At 37.9% G+C, this 15,011-nt stretch overlaps 1 protein-coding gene across 2 annotated transcripts; it reads left to right on the top strand.

The window, feature by feature from the left end:
- Positions 1-1,434: 1,434 nt before the first annotated feature.
- Positions 1,435-14,372, top strand: tfap2b (transcription factor AP-2 beta). Of its 2 annotated transcripts, none has more exons than XM_051876339.1 (7): positions 1,435-1,664; positions 3,857-4,312; positions 5,440-5,497; positions 6,996-7,215; positions 7,489-7,607; positions 8,146-8,287; positions 12,404-14,372. In XM_051876339.1, the coding sequence occupies exons 1-7, from the start codon at positions 1,584-1,586 to the stop codon at positions 12,702-12,704; spliced, it is 1,377 nt and encodes a 458-aa protein (XP_051732299.1). In that variant the 5' UTR covers positions 1,435-1,583; the 3' UTR covers positions 12,705-14,372. The 2 variants fall into 2 exon arrangements, with proteins under 2 accessions (XP_051732299.1, XP_051732300.1); XM_051876340.1 differs by lacking the exon at positions 1,435-1,664 and adding an exon at positions 3,016-3,472.
- The last annotated feature ends 639 nt before the right edge of the window (positions 14,373-15,011 follow it).

The raw sequence follows: 15,011 nt of genomic DNA, 5'->3' as shown, positions 1-15,011 counted from the left end.
AGGCTCAGTCACTGGCAGGTGTGTAACAGAGCAGGGCTGGGACTAAACTCTGCAGGAGCTGGACTGGATTGAGCACCGCGGTTCATCTGGATGTCAGATGTTTCAGAAAACAGTAAGTATCAAGGTTACATGAAGTTTAACTGTTTGACCGCACTTCAAAACCTCTGAAACGTTTTGTTATTCTATTTACACTGTCAAAACCTCAACCTGAAACGTGCTTTTTGTTCTCTCTTTAAGTACTATTTGTTTGACAGTGACCAGCAGGGGGCGCACTGGACTGACTCTCTGCAGTATAGGGCGCGCAGGCCTGTAAGAGGCAGCTGTGGACATCTGACCTCGCTCTGTTGCGATTGGCTTTGAGGTAATGTTTGCTTACAGCACTGACAGAAATCTGATAGTTGTAGTGAAACACTGAGCAATCAAAAGCAACTTGTTTCACTTATTCATTGAATAAACTGTTGCACATAGGCTGGTTAACCTTCAATATAGAGAGGATTTACCAATCTATATTGGCCTTTTTTAACTGTTACATATATATTAGAGATGCACCGATATATCGGCCAATAATCGGCGATAAAAGCACATTTTTATACTACCAGCTGATAGTTTAAAAACAGCAGATAGTCAGGGCCGATATATCCTGTCAATCAAAAGAGGGCAGGAAAATGCACTGAATTTGTTCTTTGTGTAAATAAAATGCTAAGAAACCAGTTTGATGTTCAATATTAATAGTAATTATATGAATTAATAACATTCAAAAAGTTAAGATACATCAATTTAATCTTCAGAATTTAGTTAATGTGTGTTAATATTAATTTGAGTAATGCGTTTATGTTTATAACTGATACCAGTTACTCTGAAACAAGTTGATGAAATGGAGAGAATAAAGTTTTTATTTGCATTTTTTCCCCAAAATATAATAATTAAAAATATAATGATTAATTATTAATTATAATGTAATTATCAATTATCATTAATTTAAAAGAAGGTATAAAAGGCAGAACCCCCAAACTATCGGTATCGGTATATCACTCTGAATAATCGGTTATCGGTAACAGTGGAGAAATTTAGTATTGGTGCATGTCAAAAAAAAAAAAAAAAAAAAAAAAAAAATATATATATATATATATATATATATATGTATATATATATATATATATATATATATATATATATATACATATACATATATATAGAATGACTTCTAAAATTATTTATAAAACTAATGGTTATTTTAGGTTAGGCTTTTAGGCTACTTTTTATTCTGTTTCCTTTAAATTCCATGTTCACACGTTGACTCAGTCCTGTAAAATGGCAGACTGCGTTTGTTAAACGTTCATTTCATCTGCAGTTGATGATGGAGCTGGAGTTTCAGCGAATCCCCCCGCAGCAGGTTTACATACAACCCAAAGTCAACACACTTAACATTAGACATTCACTGTATCAACGCCGTTACAGCACACACGCAGACGAACACAGTAAAAGGAATCAGTGATTTTTCTATGAGCTTTACGTTTTCAGTGAGTGAGTGAGTGAGAGAGAGAGAGGGAGAGAGAGAGTTGAGATCTTCACTCTTCACATGAATGCACTCGTTATACAGGGATCAGCGCGCGAACATGCTGTGGAAACTGGTGGAAAATGTCAAGTATGAAGATATATACGAGGTAAAGAGAAGACAAACTGCATCCGCATCTGTGTTTTTTTTTTTACTGTATGGTTTATTTATATAACGACAAAAATGACGTTGTATTTGGTCGTGATTTTATTTTTTCTTAATATATTTGTCTATTTTTTATATGGGGTTTATGCTGGTTATTACAATAATGAAGAAAATCAAAAGATAAAATTATTTTGTCATATTTACTTAATTAGGTCTTTTCTATTATTTCTTGTACGCAATTTTTGTAGCTTATTAAATGTAGTAATTTTAGCAGGTTACCTTACTTCCATTCAAAATATTTTTTAGTTGTTTCCAGGAGAGTTTTTAATATTATAACTTAGTAACGTAATAATGATGCAATTTGTAAAAAAAAAAAAAAAAATGCTTTTTTGTTTTAAATCGAGGCACGCTTTTACACTTTTAGTATATTAGTTTTTATGTATTGAATGAAATATTTTAATAGTTTAAGTATTAGCATAAAAACAAAAGAAAAAAATCTCAATTATTATATGCACTGGAAAAACTTCTCGCATTATTTTCTTGAGAATGTGCCATATAGATTTATTAATAAGAGAATCGCATCCAGAAAAGGAGAGGACGCAGAGTCACGCGTGGGAGTCCTGTGGATTCCCCTGAATGAGCTCGAGCTCGTGGGAGAGACTCGTGGTGGTTTTTGGAAAAGCCTCGCGGGATGCCGACCCAGAGAGTCACACATGGCTTTTCTCTCACAGTCACCGTCACGCGTGTAATTAAACACTTCGACCCCAGTCCGTGAAATCGACCATTATACGAGCTGTTTAATGGGGCACCATTAGTGGAGGACTTTAAACTGTCAACCCGGTGCAAAAACAATTCAACCATTTTCGGACATTTAGTTTAAACCACGATGATGCATCGAAAGGGCTTTATTATATCAATCCAGTGATGTTACCGTGAAGTGAATGTTTTGTGTTAGGCCTGCTTAAACGTGTGTTGTGATGTTAAGTAGCGAATAAGAGCATAGTTTGACTAGTTATTGTTTATGTTGTATAAAGACTCTTTCCCCCAAATTAAGCTTTTTTTCATCAGATATAAAGAGGTAAATTGACATGTGGCTTCTTTTTATAAACTCAAGGAAGTGTCTAGCATTAGTGCCCTATGGTGGAATCTGAATTTGCTATTGTGAGTTTGGGTTGCTAAGTGTCTGAATAGCTTTAGTGAGTATGATGTAGTGGTTATAATGCATATTAAAGTATGCGAGTATGCTTGTGAATGAGGCCTCTGTCCATCTGCCCTGTTCAAAGCAGCTGATTCCGGCGATTCGTTTGTTCTGGCTGGAGATAAATGGACTCTGCACACACAACAATAACATAAAAGACAACAATAGCAAAAGAAAGAGGTCTGGACCCGTGCATGCCGGACCTCAAACAGAGAGGGGAATAAAACAGAGCACGAGTGTTTCCTCCTCCTGAATGAACGTCACTTACAGCAGCAGCGCCTTCACGCTCCGCTGCTCCCCACTGCTTTAAGTATTCCCGCAATATTAGAGGAGTCATGAATAACAATTATTCTGAGGAGGTGTAGCGAGGCGAACGGACGGAGCACTGCGCACTCTGGATCAGAACGCCGGATCGGGAAGAACAGAACCGAGACGTGGAGCAACAGGGTTCTCTAGGAGAAGTCATTTGAGCTGAAAAAACAAGTTTTTGCTCCGCGTGTTGTCATGAGGAGTTGAGAAAGGAGCGCGTTTCTTCAGGCGAGCGTGTGTCGTGCAGTCGCGTGTCCCTCTGCTCTTATTCCGCCCAGATGTTAGTGCACACGTATTCCTCCACGGTGAGTCTGAGAACAACAAGAAAGTATTTTATTGTAGCTGCGTTGTAAAACGCACTGTGGGAAAGGCGGCGTTTTGCGAGATACAGATGCAGCTTAGTCGCCTGTTTAATTATGCGTTCGCCCCAGTGTGTGATTATACATTGTTTTAGATGTTTTGAGGAGCTACTACACATGAATCAGTCAGAAAATACAAATATTTTAAAATCTTACGTACTTTCTAGGATCACTGCGGACACCTAAATATCCTTTCGATAGCTATTGTTGGATCCGGTCCAGCAGCCAAAAATCCAAAAAGTTTATTATTGTTTTTTTTTTTTTAAATAGAACATTAATGTTTGCATAGGTTCGCTTGTAATCGTGTTTATATTCTTTTCTCGTTTGAAGGACCGCCATGATGGGGTACCGAGCCACAGTTCCAGACTGTCCCAGCTGGGTTCGGTCTCTCAGGGTCCGTACTCCAGCGCTCCGCCGCTCTCCCACACACCTTCCTCGGACTTCCAACCGCCGTACTTTCCCCCACCGTACCAGCCGCTGCCGTATCACCAGAGTCAGGATCCGTACTCACACGTCAGTGACCCGTACTCTCTGAACGCTCTTCACCAGCCCCAGCAGCACCCGTGGGGCTCCCGTCAGCGGCAGGACGTGGGCTCGGAGAGCGGAGGTTTACTGCCGCAGCCTCGAGCTTCTTTACCGCAGCTCTCGGGTCTGGATCCCCGGCGGGACTACTCGACCGTGCGCCGACCGGACGTGCTGCTCCACTCTACACATCACGGGCTCGAGGCGGGGATGGGAGACGGTCTGTCCCTTCATGGCCTGGCGCACGGCATGGAGGATGTGCAGGTTGGTTATGATTTTTGATTTTTGGCTTGGAAAACAACCTCTTTTTGGGGATAGAAATTGCACAAATACGTGGAATAAATAAATTAGATTTTTTTCCTTTTGCAGTTCAGATGAGCTAATAATTTTATTTAACGAATTAATTTGTGATTTTTTCATCTTGTATACTACAGTTTTACAACATTATAATATTATAGAGTACAGCTCTATTATGACAGTTGTATATTTTCAGGGTGTTTTCTGACCTGTTGACATTTTCGTTGACACGCTAAACATTTTAACAGATGTAGGCTAATTCTTTCCTGAACAATATGAATAAAAGGAGTCTTTAGCATGCATATGTAGCAGCTTAATATTTAAAATACCCTAAAGGCTAGCAATAATTTGTTGTCGTGGTAAACACATTTAAACAATTTTAGACTATATTTTTACGTCATTACTAATAATTAAAACCATTACAATGCGGCCTGCGTTAAGGAAAACTGTTGTTAACTGAAAAGAATTGTTGCAATGGCTAAAAATAAAAACATCACAAACAGCAAATCTGTTAAGGCTTCATCTGGATTCACATTTCTAACCATCTGTTTTTTGATCAATATATCTCTGCACACATCATATCTAATTTCGTCAATTGACAAGTTTATATAAATTTTAAGGCAAGGCCTGTCCCCGTTCAGTTGACTGGACAATGACTGTCTGCCTCTCTTCCCAAAATAATTATAAAACCTAACTGACATCTGGCTTTATTTTCTTTAAAAAACCAAGGGAGATTTTGTTCAGAATTGATTTTGTTTCAATTAAATCCAGATGAGTTTACGTGTCCTGTCTACATGCTCATCCAGAAAACATAAATGGAAAATTGTAATTCTGGAAGAATTGTTAAGTGAAAACAATGGTATGAGACCTCAACTTAATTTAAAAAGCAAATTTTCAATTGCAAATGTACATTATTTGAATCCGAGTTTTTCCCCCTTGAAATGTATTTTTATTTTTATTTTTTTTTTGGTGGAATCCACTTGTATTTTCTTAACTAAACAGAAGGTTGTTGTCCTGAGGTTATCAGATTTTTTATAACTGGCTGTAGGTTTTGTTCAAACGTTACATGCTTTCACATTATAATGTCTTTTTAGGCTCTGGAGGACGCAAACAGCGGGATGAACATCCTGGATCAGTCAGTCATTAAAAAAGGTAAATGAGAAAATGGCTGGAAGAAATATGCCAGTACTGTATTTACGTGATAATGTCATATTTTCAATTATCAGCAGCAACTTTTTGGAAAGCGTACTGATATAAATAATCACTGTTGTATGGATTTAGGGCAAAAAGTCATTTCAGGTGAATACACCTTAGCACACCCTTATACGCATGCGCTGAACCACATCTGGAATTCCTCTTACCTTTGGACGCCCAGTCAAAGCAAGCGGAATTGGAGGCCATTGAATACTATTTTTAGATAGTCATACTATTAGGATCGAACAAAGGACTTAACCCTTGTTGTATGTCTAAGTTATTATCAGTTGTCTCTTATTTTCTTAAAATTCCAGATGTAGGCCTATCTGTGCATACATTTTCTACATTTTCTTGGACAAAAATCGGAAACATGACTGTGTAAAATCGACATTTCAGTTCCACTTTGTTGACATGCTATAATTTCTCCACGGAGGTTTTGACATATTTACTCTGAGATAAGGCCTTCATGCAGTCATAAGAGCTTCCAGCAACACTCCCTGGGCTCGTGTTAATATTTGTCCGTTATGAGGGACGTTTGCCGGTAATTTAGTTAACGGAACACGGGCCTCCCAGAAGAGACGGCCTTTAAGTGGCCGCTGTGATGGATGGTTTTCTGAGCGCAGATCTCGTGAGCTCGTTTAGAGCTCGTTTTCTCTATTATCCCCTGTAGAGATCTCCGCGGGCTCGAGCGCTCGTTACCCCATTAGCGCTTAAGTTAGTAGACGTCATTTGACGGTCAGCTTGTGAGAGTGTGTATCTGGGGGTTGAAAAATAAGTGGTTAATGTTATTAGCTCGTGTCCATCGCCAATCGATAATACAACAAATGAGCTTAGTAGTTTTGAAATGCCAATGTGGAAACAAAAGATGATAGGAAAGTGTGACTGAATTGGAGGGGAAACCAAAGGAAAGCACTAAATATTATTGCCTGGCAAGATTTGTAAGTGTAATGCTAGCATCTCATTCACGTTGTTGGAAACTGTAAATGCTAACCGCACAAACCGACATGGAATCAACATTCCTTTTCAATTTGACACCGTTGATGATAGATATAGGATACAGTTGGCAACATGCTTAGATAACATCATTAATTAAATAATAACAAACTGTAGGCTTTCCGCGCTGTTTGCATTTGTGGACAATTCTGGCTTGCTTTCTATTGTACGTGGAATTAACGTGTGAAAACAGGAGCACGCGCTGGCAGCTCCGGGCGCGTGCGGGGTGACCCTGACCAGCCGAGGGCTCGAGCTCACGGCGCTTTCTTGTGCCAAGATTTCACATTACATAATATTCTCACAGGCTGTCTGTAACTAGTCTAGACATTGTTTTAAAATAATAGCACCTCTTGTTTTATCGCTGCGAAGCAAATACACTATGTAAAGCGGTCATCATTCCCAAATATGAGTAGGTCTATATTAAAGGTCGTAGCTTAATTTTCTGTTTGATCCTCTCGCACAGTTCCAGTTCCTCACAAGAGCGTCGCTTCTCTGATGATGAACAAAGACGGTCTAATCGGCGGGATCTCCGTGAACGTCAACGAGGTCTTCTGCTCGGTGCCCGGCCGCCTGTCGCTTCTTAGCTCCACATCCAAATATAAAGTGACGGTTGGCGAGGTCCAGCGGCGCCTCTCTCCGCCAGAGTGCCTGAACGCCTCTCTGCTTGGCGGGGTTTTGCGGAGGTGAGAACATCATATCCGCCAGAATCCAAATTATAAGCAGTGTAGAGGTCAATGTATTAAAGACAAAAAAATCTTACAATCAGTTTGAAACTCAAACATCAGGGTTCTGCTGTTACCATTTTCTGACTTGGCGGACTTTTTTTTTCTTTTTCTTTTTTTTTAGGCTAGGCTACTTCTGCCAATAAGATGTCTGATTTTGAATTATAAATTTTCATGGTGTATCTTTGCTGTTTGTCTTTATAAAACATAACTAATTATCCATTTTCTGATCAGAGCGAAGTCGAAAAATGGCGGTAGATCACTGAGGGAAAAGCTGGAGAAAATCGGCTTGAATTTGCCCGCGGGGAGACGCAAAGCAGCGAATGTCACTTTACTGACGTCTCTAGTAGAAGGTAAAGCAGGACATCTGATTCTGATTCCCCTGTTCACTGATTCTTTTCTTCATATCCTCGATGTTTACTATTTGGGAGTTTAGGCCCATCAAACAATCCCCAATTCTGATGGAAAAGTCGTTTTCGGAACGTTGTAGTTTATCTGTTTAATCGTGGATCTCGAATAATTTGACAATTTAAGCCTAAAATGAAAATTAGGACCTAAGGATGAACCACGATCATGATCATTGAAATTTTATTGCTTAGTTTGAGAGTTTCTATAATCTGCTTTTCTTATCTTCCTTAATGCAGTGCAAATAGTTAGATGCAAAAGCACTAAAACGAAATTTTACCCAGTACGGCTAATTTCATATAATTATTGTTGCGACTGTCTTGTTGATGCTGCACAGCAATTTTTCATTTGTTTAATAGGCTATCTCTCCCTCCAGTTCAGTTGCAGCTACGGCTGTAATTTAGTAGCCTATAAAATATTTTCTGCGAAAATGTGGAGTAGTGCCTAATTCCTTTTCACTATATTGTATTTATTTTTCATTTCCAGGAGAAGCTGTTCATTTGGCTCGGGACTTTGGCTACATTTGTGAAACTGAATTTCCTACAAAGGCCGTGTCTGAATATCTGAACAGACAGCACACAGATCCAAACGAACTGCACTCACGAAAGAACATGCTGCTCGCCACAAAGTACGTATACGTCATGACGTGTCACAACGTGTTTCTTGCATGTTTAAGTGATATTTATGCCTTCGTTGCTTTCTTTGGAAGCTGGTAACCGCTTGAGCAAATGTGTAGCCACATTTCGAGGTGAATGTGGAATCCATCACGGATTGCTGGGGAGTGTGTCGTTTTGATGGCTGTCCGCTTAGTGCCTGGTGCGTTTTGACACGTTTAGCTGGTTTCTAATGAGGCAGTTCAGGCCTAGCAGAAACACGCGTCTCTTATCCATCTCAGCCTGGCACCGAGCTAGAAACTCATTATATTTAAGTGAAATGTTTCAAGTCTTAAAGTGCCAGCTTTCCCCTTGAAGTTTTGCCTAAGGTCATCCCTCCTCCCTCGCCTCTCCTTTCACAGTCTGTCTGTCAAAGTCCCGTCAGTCAGCCCGCGCCCCCGCCCCTGCACGCGCCTCGGGCACTCGCGTTCTGTCGCTCTGGAATGAGAGAGCGAGGGAGAGACGCGCTGCGCTCTCCCGACTGGACAACAAGACTGTTTGTGGTTCTGAGACGCGAAAGCGAATGTGGGTCAAAATCTGACAAGCCCAGACAACTGCAGATGCCGCAGCAGGGCTCTGCAACACTGCCAGTTGGAGGCATTTGAACTGTTTGTCACAAATGACCTTTTAGAGATTGAAGTGTGATCGTTTGCTCAGATTCTTATTTGAGACTACATTACACCTCAACGCATTATTATTATGAACACATTACACAAGTAGGCTACTTTTGGGTACATGCTGTTAAAACGATAAGAATTTAATATAAATTCATGTTTTTTCATGCATATATTCAAAATGAATCAATTGTAAATGACTTCAATGCTGCAAGTTTTAAAGAGCATAAAATATGAATTATCGTGACATTATTATAGGATCTTTACTTTGGTCACACTAGATATTTAAACTAAGCAGACTGAGACATGTGGAGGTCAAATGTTGAAAGGTCATTAGTATGTCAGGGCATCTGGGCACATGGCTAAAAGTTCTGCCTGTATTTTTTTTTTTTTTTCTATATGATTCCCCAAAGCAAGAAAGGCATGAATATTTAGTGCACTACCTCTTTCAGGAAGTGAAACATGCTGAGAACGGAATATTCCGCAGTAATGACAGATAAAGACACTCTCCCAGTAGACTGGAAGTTAAATTGATGGCTTTATTCTAATTGATGGGCTTTCCTCTCAGAAGCAGAAATATGCAGACTTTGCTCTGAGGATTTAAAGTTCTGTATCTCTTTTCTTATGTATGGACATAACTCTGGAGAGTTTCATTTAAAGTAGATATTATCCTCTTTTTTTTTTTTTTTTTGGTCCTTTTTGTAGAGTTTTTGGGAGGAGACTTTTGGTCACAATGTGATTGGGGGATGAGAAATGGGTCTTTTACCCATGATTCCCACGGACACAACAGAGCTACTACCACCATTACTAGTCTGAACCTGTCAGAGCACCTGTTTCCTAAGTGTTTTCTATTACTCAAGATAATTAAGAATGTCTTATCTTAAAAATAAAGGTTCCAAAAGAAGGTTTTGATGCCATAGAAGAACCATTTTCGGTTCCCCAAAGAACCTTTCAGTGATCAGTTCTTAAAAGAACCATTTTGAATAACATTTGAAAACATTTGAATAATCTAAAGAACCTTTTTCCACTATAAAGAACCTTTTGTGGAATGGAAAGGTTCCATGGATGTTAAAGGTTCTTCATGGAACCATCAATGCCAATAAAGAACCTTGTTTTAAGAGTGTAGGCAATCACATCATCAATATGAGAGACACTGAGATGCACAAACATGCTGATATATTGTAATCTTTGATCAGTGAGAGTCTGACATATTGAAAGTTTTCATGAATTATTTTCTCATTTTATCAATTTCATCATAAATGTGCAAATGCTAATTTATGGATGAGGGTTTTCAGAGTTGCTATACAGTGGCTTTGATATTATGTATGAGGTTCTCCTTTATAATCAATATTTCACACAAAGTTAAAAGAATATGTAGATTTATATATAAAGAAATAAGAAGGAATATCCATGGCAGTAAGTTGACAGCTTCTGTTGTGGGCTTTTTATTGGAATCAGGGTTGGTGTCTGTTCCATTTGACTGTTTAATTCAACTTATGACTTAAATTCATTTCTTGAAAAATGTATGCTGTAATCCATGAGCGAGCAGGTCGCTTTTCCTTAACTGATACAGAAGATCAAGCACGAGCCTTCTGATATGTTCTGATAAATGTGAATGAAGAATTTGTCATGCTTGATGTGCCAAGAAAAATGTCACGACATTCTCTGATTGGATCACAGCTGTGTCGATGGTGAAGGAATTGGATAGGACACAGTTAATACTAGTGCGACTGTGATTGATCCTAAAACCCACCTGACTAGTCTTGTAGGCAGAGCATGTCTAGACCTCACACTGTCACATTAGCAGAATGTTGTGCATTTATACACATTTTAATTCGGCATTATTTTCCTACAGAATAAGAAATGTCGTTCCTCCAGTGACCTTGTGCAGACACTCAACATGAGACAAGCAACAATTCATATAACAATATTCACAATACATACAGAAAATGAACAGCAAAAAAAAAAAAAAAATGTTATTAGACAGCATATATGAAATTTAGAGCATTATTACAATCTGTAAAAGAGCATTATAACTTTTCCCTCACTAGCCATTGTGAGATTTACGCTTAAAAATTAAGGTTCTTTATTGGCATCTATGGTTTCACAAAGAACCTTTAGCATTCTTGGAACCTTTCTATTCCACAAAAGGTGAAGGTTTTTTAGATTATTAAATGTTCTTTTAATAACTGTTGACTGAAAGGTTCTTTGGGGTACCATAAATGGTTCTTCTATGGTATCGCTGTAAAAACCCCTTTTTGAACCTTTTTTTCAAAGTGTACACTTAGAAAACATATTTAATATATAAAATATAGCCTATTATTTTACGTAATAAGAAATGTCTTACATGATTGCATAATACTTTCACGTTTATTGGGTTATTTTAATGTTTACGAGCTGTTTAATTTATAAAATTCAATAAAAAAATTAAATAAAACTAAATTATTTAAAACTAAATCCAAAAAAATGATCCCATGATGACCTCTAAAAGGTTCTATATATGACACGCCTGACAGAACCCTTTAAGGTTCTATATAGAACCCTTTCTTCTAAGAGTGAACAGAATAAGAAAGTTCCTCCGGTGACCTTGTGCAGACACTCAACAATAAACACAACAATACCCACAATACACTTGTAAAAACAATGGTTCCAAAAGAGGATTTTCACAGTGATGCTGTAGAAGAACCATTTTTGGTTCCCCAAAGAATCTTTCAGTCAACAGTTTTTAAAACGAACCATTTTCTTAATAATTTAAAGAAACTTTTTCCTTCCAAAAGAACCTTTTGTGGAATGCAAAGGTTCTATGGATGTTAAAAAGTTCTTAATGGAACCATAAATGCAAATAAAGAAGCTTTATTTTTAAGAGCGTACACTACATACAGAAAATGAGCAGTATATAGTACAAAAATGTTATCGGACAGCAAATAAATTTAGTATTTATATCTTTTCCATCACTATCCACTGTGAGACATACAGTAAGTAATTTTTGCTAATAAGTGTATTTAATTTCAAATTAGCCTCTAATTCTACATTAATATCTATAGTAGCCAATAAACTCTCCCTCTGGCAAGATTTCCTAGTTAAACAGAAATTATGGATTGTCTGCAATAATGGAAACTAAGAAAATTCTGGACTTCATCTTTGTCTCTCTTGCGCAAATATTTGTGATAAAACAACAAAGCGTCATGCTAAATCTGAGGTTACATCCATACGACAAAGATTCACCATAGTCTGACAGACCATAAAATACACATATACTTTGCATAACTGCAGCAATTTATTACAAATGAAGTTCTCAGTCTGATTATTCATATACAGATTACAAGCCAAATTTTAAAACTCTGAGATTTAACATTCTTTATAACACCTCAAGGAATATTTGCTTGTCTATGAAAATGCAAGAAAGAGAATTGAACTGGAGGTTGTATTTCTTTGGATGGTCTGTGATTTGGATTGTCTCTCTTCCTCTCTTCTCAGGCAGTTGTGTAAGGAGTTCACGGACCTGTTGGCTCAGGATCGCACTCCATTAGGAAACTCTCGGCCTACGCCCATCCTGGAGCCAGGAATCCAGAGCTGCCTGTCACACTTTAGCTTCATCACGCACGGTTTTGGTTCTCCAGCCATCTGCGCCGCCCTCACGGCTTTGCAGAATTACCTGACTGAAGCCCTTAAAGGCCTCGACAAGATGTTCCTGAACAACCCCACTTCCAACCGACACACACCTGCAGACGGACCCGGCTCCAAAGGCGGAGAGAAAGAGGAAAAACACAGGAAATGAACTGTGGAAATACGATATCAAGGAAGGAGAGTCGTTGGAGATGTTCAGAGATTCTATAAACTCTAGTTTTATGACATTGCGTTTTACATTCTGGGTTGAAGGTGGAGAGTGGACGACAGATCATGGGAAAACGAAAGGAACGATTGACTGGAGGACACAAGTCTGCTGTGACACGTTCACCATCTTCATCTCATTCGTGTGCGAGTGTGAAAACATTCAAGGAGTGTTTGTGAGTGTGTGTTTTTGTGTATAAACGTTTGACATTTTACATGATGTTAGACGCAGGCTGTCCTTTACACACATGCTCATGAATCTGATACCTAATATTTGAGTGTTCATCCGTGTAATGGCCAGCACACAGCACACAGGTTTGCTTGGGATATTGGTGGAGACACTTTTAACTACTATATTTAATTATACTTATTATACAAAATTATTGGTGCACACTTCTGCAATATTAAATACATTCCATTCAGCCTTTGCCAAAACTACAGTACAACAAATTCACACAAACATCTGTCCATAAAACACAAAAGTGGTTGTTAAGTGAAACATTTGCTCCATTGCTTGAAAGAAAGACAAATTATTCTAATATAGGAGATTTTATTGCATTTATTGCAATGAAATTGAGTGTTAGCCAAAAAGAGGCTGTAAATGTGCTACAACAAAGAGTCATGCTAGTTACGGTCCAGTCCATCACTGATGTTACATCCATAGTATGAGCTATACTTTACATAATCACAGTAATTCATTACATATGAATTTCTCAGTTTGATTATTCATATAAAGATTACAAACCAAATTTTAAACTCTGAGATTTAACATATTCTTTCAAACACCTCGGGCAATATTCAGAAAAGCTTGCTTTTCAAAAAAGCAAGAAAGAGAAATGAACATGAGAGCAATTTTGTATTTTTTGGTTGTATTTCTTTGTATTTGAAACTGCTATTGCTTGTGCTGTCTTGGCCATTTGGTTGTGAAAATGTGAGGACATTTTCAACTTACTTTTAACATGGCAATCATCTTAGCTGACCAACTGAATCACAACTGGGATTTCATCTGTTGCTTATGTATTATTTTTTTTTTAATATATACTAAAACATTTACACAGACTTAAATCAACATAGACACACATTTATGCCCTAAATATGGTTTATTTGTTTTACAACCCTACATCAGCTGAATGGAAGCTTGCTTTGACCGTGGTGTTGACAGCGTCAACAAAAAAAGACTTTTGAAAACAGACATAAAAAGGTTCTGCATATAACTGAGGTATATAAGGACAGGTGACCGCGCGTGCTGGAACGCGGCCACGCGCAGCCTTTTCGCGCTCGCCTCGACCGGCGTGGGCGCGCATTTTCTCAGTCCCGCAAGCTGGATTATAGCCTGTCTGTCAAAGTTAATATTTGGTTTACTGTGTGAGGAAGGTTCTTTTATTTATGTTTGTATATATTTATTTATGCTTAATTTAATGGGCGTTTGTACATAGGAATAGACTGGGTCGTCTATCTGTGACTGTCTCTGTGCGTGGGTGAACGCTTGTTTTAGATAGCATCTTGTATTTTTTGTTTCATAGATACGGTGTTATGTGGTGAAGGCTAGAAGTTGGTTCTTGTCTGGTGATTTTCATTTACCTCGAAATAAGAATAAAACGTGTGTTTTATTGTAGGTGTTGCTGTGTGGTTGGTTAACTCCTTGTGTTCTTGTTTCATGCGTTAACGTGACAGTTCAAAGACGTTTATTCAAGTAGGCTATTTTAATTTAAAGTAGTGCCTACATCCAGAATAACTAAAATTAAATATCAGATTAATAATAGGCTATGTTCACGTAGTCCTATCATTAGTAATTATTTTATTCGCATGAAAGTTAATTTTCAGTCAGGCAACATTAGCCTAGCATACAGGTGACATCTTATATGCTAACATTGGATTTGCAAACAATATTTCATTTTATTTCAGGAAAAACAACATCATTCGTTTTTTTTTTTTTTTTTTTAATAATTAGTAATTAGCCTACTGAATTATTTCATCATAAACCTCCAATATATAAATGCTATGTATATGTTTTCTTTACAGATAGCCTAGCCTCTCACGATCTTGTTCCTTGGATATTTATTTTGCTATAGTTAGCATAACTGCAACAGAACTAACTGTAACAATGAATAGCTAATATGAAAAAATAAATAAACTGCAGTCTATTAAATATCAATGATGTCATAGTTGTATTAACAATATTAGATCACAATATAGGCTACTTTAGTCCTATAGCCTTGTTTACGGTTCAGCTAAAGACGGAAGGGGCTATTTA

Source organism: Ctenopharyngodon idella, chromosome 20, assembly GCF_019924925.1.
Source record: "Ctenopharyngodon idella isolate HZGC_01 chromosome 20, HZGC01, whole genome shotgun sequence".
NCBI lineage: Eukaryota > Metazoa > Chordata > Actinopteri > Cypriniformes > Xenocyprididae > Ctenopharyngodon > Ctenopharyngodon idella.
Note: the sequence above shows the minus strand (reverse complement) of the source record. Positions and strands in the feature narration are given on the sequence as shown.

Excerpts from the sequence above, each read along its gene's own strand:
- tfap2b (XM_051876339.1), top strand. The coding sequence starts at position 1,584 with ATGCACTCGTTATACAGGGATCAGCGCGCGAACATGCTGTGGAAACTG. Across the intron at positions 4,313-5,439 it reads ACGGCATGGAGGATGTGCAG|GCTCTGGAGGACGCAAACAG; the intron begins GTTGGTTATGAT and ends ATGTCTTTTTAG. Across the intron at positions 5,498-6,995 it reads TCAGTCAGTCATTAAAAAAG|TTCCAGTTCCTCACAAGAGC; the intron begins GTAAATGAGAAA and ends CCTCTCGCACAG.